General features: G+C 34.8%; 1 protein-coding gene across 2 annotated transcripts; it reads right to left on the reverse strand.

The window, feature by feature from the left end:
- Positions 1-795: 795 nt before the first annotated feature.
- LOC105784346 (BURP domain protein USPL1) lies at positions 796-1,977 on the reverse strand. Of its 2 annotated transcripts, none has more exons than XM_012610203.2 (2): positions 1,811-1,977; positions 796-1,723 (listed from the first exon to the last, which is right to left on the reverse strand). In XM_012610203.2, exons 1-2 carry the CDS (start codon positions 1,859-1,861, stop codon positions 941-943), a joined length of 834 nt encoding a protein of 277 aa, XP_012465657.1. In that variant the 5' UTR covers positions 1,862-1,977; the 3' UTR covers positions 796-940. The 2 variants fall into 2 exon arrangements, with proteins under 2 accessions (XP_012465657.1, XP_012465658.1); XM_012610204.2 differs by having other exon boundaries at positions 796-1,720; positions 1,811-1,971.
- Between the last annotated feature and the right edge of the window lie 4,643 nt (positions 1,978-6,620).

Consider the following 6,620-nt stretch of genomic DNA (forward strand, 5'->3'; position numbering starts at 1 on the left):
TGACATGTGCCCTCCAACCTTGGTGCCGCCAGTGAGTGCCCCTCACCTTTTTTTACCCGTATTAGAAACCCATATTTTGCCCAGTATAAGTGCATGATATTGATGTCGCCGTATATAACCCTCCACCATTTAAATATTATTATTTTTTAAAAAATAAATTATGTGCTAATGATGGCTATATGATTGGGCAAAAAAATAGATGGTGTCGCCACCTTGTCAGGCACCACCCCTCGGCACTGTTCATTTCATACCATTTTGGTATTTAATTATTTTTTTAATATTATTAGGGTAAAAAAGTCATTTTTATTGGATAGAATTATTGAAATAAGACACTACTACTAAGGAATTAAAGCATCTATTATGTAAATTAATTAGTGAATATTTTTGAAATTTTAAATAAACATATTTTTTAAGTTCCTTATTTGCAAATATTAACCTTGTGAAAATTGATAAAAATATTAATAGTGTATTAATATAATTGTAAACTATATTCTTAATAATAATTATGTCATGTTCTTAGTATGTAAATTAGTGATAATTGCATAAGGAATTATTTTACATAAGTAAATTGAAAACAAATTAAGAGTATAAATATTCAAGAAATAAATACATGTGGCAAAGAGTAATTTTGAGCAAACATATAAAGAAAATAATATTTTAATAAATATGATCAGATATGACATCCCACATATCTCATTTTCAATTAACGGCGAAAAAATCACTCATCCCAAAGAATTTTTTATTTTGGAGATTTTAGTTCTTGAATATTAAGTTTTTCATTTGAACCCAAGTCAATTAAAAAAATCCAAAATCTCTATATAGGAAACGCCCATCGTAAAACAATCCCACTGAATTATTGCAGATTTACAACATAATTATTATTAAACCAAAGAACACAAAACGACACCACAAAAGTAAAACAGAGTCACCGGAAATTTCATTACACGGCAGCGACACCACCACCGGAGGTTTGCTGCTGAATCCATAAAATATCACCTTGTCGAAAAACATGGCAATAAGAGCTCCCTTTCTCGACACCCAACATTCGAAACACCAAATGATCGGAGCTCAAATTCTTGGAATCCAAATGACAAACGATGACAGCCTCCACTTCGTCCCCACTGCCGTCGCCGACAAGCCGGAGTTTAAAAGCTCTGGTTTCATAGTTTAAATCCGTATGGCAAAAATAAATGGCATAAAAATACGGGAACGGATGGCAAGGCACTTTCTTCACCGATACAATCTCCACCGGAGGTTCCAAAACGGTGTAGTTCTGGAACACCGGAGTCGTTAACGTCGGGTGGGTCGTGGTGATGAACTTGAAATCAACGTCGGGTCCGAAAGCTTTTTTAACGAAACCGAGCATGGAGTCCAAAGAGGTGGCGCAGATTTTGGTGGTTTCGCCATTGATGGAATCGCATGAGTATAAAGTACCCAAAAAGGCTTTACCTTTTGGGGAAGACGGTGGGACCTTGAAGAGGTTGAACATGGCAGCGGGTTTTATGAAAGGGATGATATTTTGGTATTTTGGGGGCAAAAAGAAAGGTGGGTACAGTGAGAGGTTTCGGATGGGGAAGAAGATGGGGAGTTTTTGACCAACGTGAAAATTAAGGAGTTCATCCATGGTGAATAACCCAACCTCTGCGCTTTTAATGTGATGGGAAATTTTCGTTTCATTTTCCCGGAAAATTTCGTCCTTCACTGCATATCCCCAGCGGCCCTGCTGTATGTATGCACACATTTAAAGAGACCATAGCGTTAGTTTCTGAAGTACAATTAAATTGACCAAAAGAAGAAGAAGAAAAATTACCATTAAAATCAATATACATAACAGGACTGGATAAGTGTATCGAAGAACCATCTTTTTCTTTTCTTTTGTGAATTCTCCCCTCGTACAAACTTCTGTTGATATTAAGGCTGAATCTTACTTGGATGGCGGGTGCGTGTTTGTATAATTGTATTGGTGTTGAAAAAGGTTTTTCTTTCTCCTAGTATTACTTTTATTCCTTTATTTGAAAATTAAGTATACTTTTTCTTAGTTTATTTTAATATTTCAACTTGGTAATTAAGTTAATTTCAGTGTGTGAACTTGATTTTATCACCACCTAAAAATTAAAATATATGTATCAAAGTGGCATAACACAATCTTAAAACAATCTCAAATGTCATGTCATCAAATTTTTGCATTTGTCAAGTTGAAGGATAAAAAAGGACTTAGTCATCAAGTTTATGTAAAGGAATGGACAAAAAAATATAAATACTGAAATGGACCTTTCACGGGCTGCGAATCAAAGCCCGTGGTGAATGTACACAAACCGTCCCATGAAGATCAACTGATCAAAAAGAGAAACCCATTTACTTGAAAACTTGGTGGTCCAATTAAACGCTCCAATTAAACTATAGTTACCATAGTGAATATTGTAAATCATAAGGGATAAGATTATATAGAGTTTAAATCTCTTAGGACTCTCATCTTGTAGATAGACTTTAATCTTGACTGTCGAAGTAATTTAAACTATATCATTAGATCTAGGATAGCTCAACTAAATAGAGGCCTTCCCCCCTCATTTGTAATCATCTATTGTATTACCTTCAAAGTTATTAAATATAATTGAGAGCATTTACTCAAACACTCGGTATACTATTATTTTCTTATAGCTTTGTTGTTCAATTCGAGTTCTTTTGTCTTTTGAGTTTGCTTCCATTTTATTTTGCTACCTTAGAGAATTTCCCTTGTGAATTCTCATTTTTCAAGAGTTAGGCTAACTTGAGCGGATTTGAAACAAAGAAATCACCTAAGGTCGTGTGGTTTGCTAGATTAAAGTTCTGGCCTCGTGATAGTTGGTATTCAAGTTAAGGTTCGAAGGTGTCGGTCGAGATGACGAAATGAGTAAACGATTAGATTGAGCTTATAAAGACCCATGGGAGGGGCGAAAAAGCTAGCAAATCGAGAGATATGTTGTCGACTTTGGAAAGTTGAGTGATCAATCTTGAAGAACTCATGGGGGATGTGAAGGACACACTCGAGGTAGTTGAAAGATGCATCGATGAGCTAGACCCAAAAGGGAGCAACTCAAGGAATTTGTGATGAAATCTCTTAGTTACAATGTGAACGCAATGCAAGGAATGCTCAATTCCACAGTGGATAATCTAACAATGAGGGATGATGCTCTGAAGCCACGATGACGACCTTAAAGGAATAGATTGATGAGTTCAATGGGGAGCTCACTATCTACAATGTTGCTTTGGGTAATGGGATGTTGGATGTGGTTTCATAGAAACAAAAGAATTGATGTTCCTAAATCGAAAGAGTTTAAGGGGATGAGGTTCGCAAGGGATGAGGACAATTTTCTCTAGTGGATGGAACAAGACTTTCGTGTGATACGTATTGAGAATGATGTCACTAAGGTAAACACTGCTTCAATTTATTTTACTTATATAGGTCTGTTATAGTGGTTTTGTAGGTCCACAAATAAGAGATGAGGTTGTATCGAGATTTGGGTGGAATTCCAATGTAACAACCTGTTTTCAGTGAAATTAGAACAGTGGTTTCGGGACCACAAATCTGAGGTCAAAAAATTTATTTTATTATTATTTTATTTCCTATAGTATGATAGAAATACCGTATAAAAATTTCGTTAATAAATTTTACTGTTCACATGTTCAATTTGATAAAAAGGACTAAATCGCGTAAAGTGCAAAAATTGAGTTCTAAAAGCTAAAGGATAGGCCCTTATTTGGTATTTAGCCCATTAATGAGATAGTGGAGAATGTTATCTTGGCATTTGGTGTAAATATGAATGTTTTTAATGGTAAAATAGTAATTAATAAATTATATGTTAAATTAAAATAAAACCAAATTTGCTATAATCTTTATCCATCTTTTTCAACCAAATATTGAAGGAAGAAAGCCATTTTTGTTTAACTATGGTTCGGCTACTTTGAAGCTCAATTGGTGAGTGATTTTTGTCCTGTTTTGAATTATTTTTATGTTTCTGAGGTCATTGTAGCTTAATCTATCTAGCCTGGGGACTAATTTGCAAAACTGTTAAAGTATTTGAGTTTTTCTATTGATGAATATCTTAGGTTTTTGAAGTTTCATCGTAGAAAAAGAATGATTGTTGTTAGATAAATGACTTTTGTAAAGGAATTTTTGATGAAATTATCAATTAGGGATTAAATTAAAAAATGTGATAAATTGTGTAGTAAAAGTGTGAACTTGTGAAATATATGGGCTGCTATATGTATGTTTATAAATTGTCTAGGCTTGGGTAGGGATAAAATTGAATGAATTTTATTTTTCGAGCCTAGGGACTAAATTGTAAAGAATTCAAAGTATAGGGGTAAAATAGTAATTTTACCAAAAAGTGTGTTGGACTAAATTGAATATGAATTATATTGAATTGAGTTAAATTCATTTGCTAAGATCCGGTTAGACCTCGTACGGAGCTAGATCGAGGCAAAAGAAAAATATCAAATTAGTCGCCGAATCTACGTAAACTCGTTGAGGTCAGTTCGTGTAATTAAATTATGTAATTATATGCTTTGATTGAAGTTAATGTATCTTAATTGTATTATCATCATATATGAGTACCGATCTCATATCCGATAATGTACGACGAATACCGAGCCCCGTTTGAACCTTAGGAATTCGTAGAATACAAATGACATGTCATTAGGGTTACCGATTTCAGCTCTTTTGAGCTTACCGTTATTCAGCTTGGAATAGCTTACTGTTATTCAGCTCGGAGGAGCTTACCGTTTATAGCTCGTATGAGCATACATGTACAGGAATGGACAGATTACAGTTAAACGATAATCTAAATGGTTCATTGGGCATTGTTGTGTTACGAGATTACATGAGTTCCATACGAACTACCACAGGTATTTACATGAGATATATGAAAATGATTTGTACATGATATATAGATATATGATTTGATAAATTAAATGTACATAGAAGTTTGATTTTTGTTGAGCTCATACATGTTTCTAGATATTTATATGAATTACATGACTAATATGGTTGATGAGGATATGTGCCTAGGCTTTGACCAAATTGAGTTTGGATATACTTTGTTTGCTTACCTTAAATGTGACTAAATGGTAAGTTAATTTCTTTGATATACGAACTTACTAAGCTTAAAAGCTTACTCTGTGTTATTTTCCGTGTCTTATAGTGATTCGGAAGCTCATTCGGGTTGGAAGCTTGTCAGAGCTATATCACACTATCTATCGGCTCTTTTGGTACTTTTGGTTATCTAATTTTGGTTATAATGGCATGTATAGGTTATTTTGGCTAATGATAGCCTAAATATTTTGTTTTTTTTTTAGCCATTTGAATTGGCTTGTGTTTTGGTATATTTTGCTATGTATATATAAATGGCCTTATCATGCTTGATGCGAGGTTTAGTATGGTTAACATGTAAATGATTTATTTTGTGAATTGGTATTTTGGATACATAGTTGTCATTTGAAGTGCCTACGGGCATATTGGTTGTATGTGATGATATTACATGTTTTAATCTTGATGTTGGTTGGTTTTGGATGCCTATTTATGACTTGGCTATATGCAAATTGTTGTGTTTAGGTTGGTACCAATTTGGATGAGAAATATGGCTTGAAAAATGACCTATTTTCGTCCACACAGGCGTGTGTCTCAGCCGTGTATGACACACGGCCAGGTGACATAGTCGTGTGTCCCCTGTATCTTTTAAAAGAGTAAGTCAGTATGCTTATACAGCCTAACACACGGACTTGTGGCTTGACTGTGTGACACAAGTCAGAGAGTTACACGGGTACAGACATGGGTTGGGACACAACCGTGTGTCCCTATTTCGAATAGCCACACGGTCGTATGACCCCTGCAGTTTTGGTAAATTATATAAGTTTTTGAAAAATTCTCTGAACTTCCAATTTAGTCCCGATTTGTTTCTAAGGTGTATTTTGGGCCTTGAAGGCTCGTATTAGGGACAATATGTACAAATTTGATTGGTTTTTGACATGAATGCTAAATGATATGAAATGTTTGAAATTTGTATCTATTTGATCTGTAAATCCGGTAATGCTCCGTAACCTTGTTCCAATGATGGATACGGGTTAGGGGTGTTACATTCAAAATGAATTTAGGAAGCAATTTTGCCCATAATATGTCGAGGAGAAGGCTCGAGCTAAGTTGTGTCGACTTACGCAACAAGGCACTGTTCGGGAATATGTTCGGGAGTTCACTGAGTTGTTACTCCAAATCCTTGATTTGAGTGAGAATGAGGCATCCTACTGATTCAAGATACGTTGAAGCCTTGGGCGAAGCAGGAGTTGCACCGACAAGGCATCATTGAACTTACCGTAGCCATGGTCGAGGTAGAGTCCTTCGTCGAGTTTGGTTCAAGAAAAGACAAGTTCGAGTCTTCCTAGCCTAAAATGCAACATCCCTAAATAGGGCCTAAATGAAATAGTGGTTATGAAACCACAAATTTGAAATAGAAAAGTTTATTATGATGAATTATCATGATTTACCGATTGATTGGATGCATGTGTTAGACTACCGATAAGAAATTTTATAGATTGCATGTTTAATTTGTCTATTAGGGCTTATTTGCAAAAGTTGCAAAATACGTGTT

Source organism: Gossypium raimondii, chromosome 13 (assembly GCF_025698545.1).
Source record: "Gossypium raimondii isolate GPD5lz chromosome 13, ASM2569854v1, whole genome shotgun sequence".
Taxonomy (NCBI): Eukaryota; Viridiplantae; Streptophyta; class Magnoliopsida; order Malvales; family Malvaceae; genus Gossypium; species Gossypium raimondii.

Coding starts and splice junctions, on each gene's coding strand:
- LOC105784346 (XM_012610203.2), bottom strand. CDS start 1,861: ATGGTTCTTCGATACACTTATCCAGTCCTGTTATGTATATTGATTTTA. Junction 1,724..1,810: donor TATGTATATTGATTTTAATG/GTAATTTTTCTT, acceptor GCATACATACAG/CAGGGCCGCTGGGGATATGC.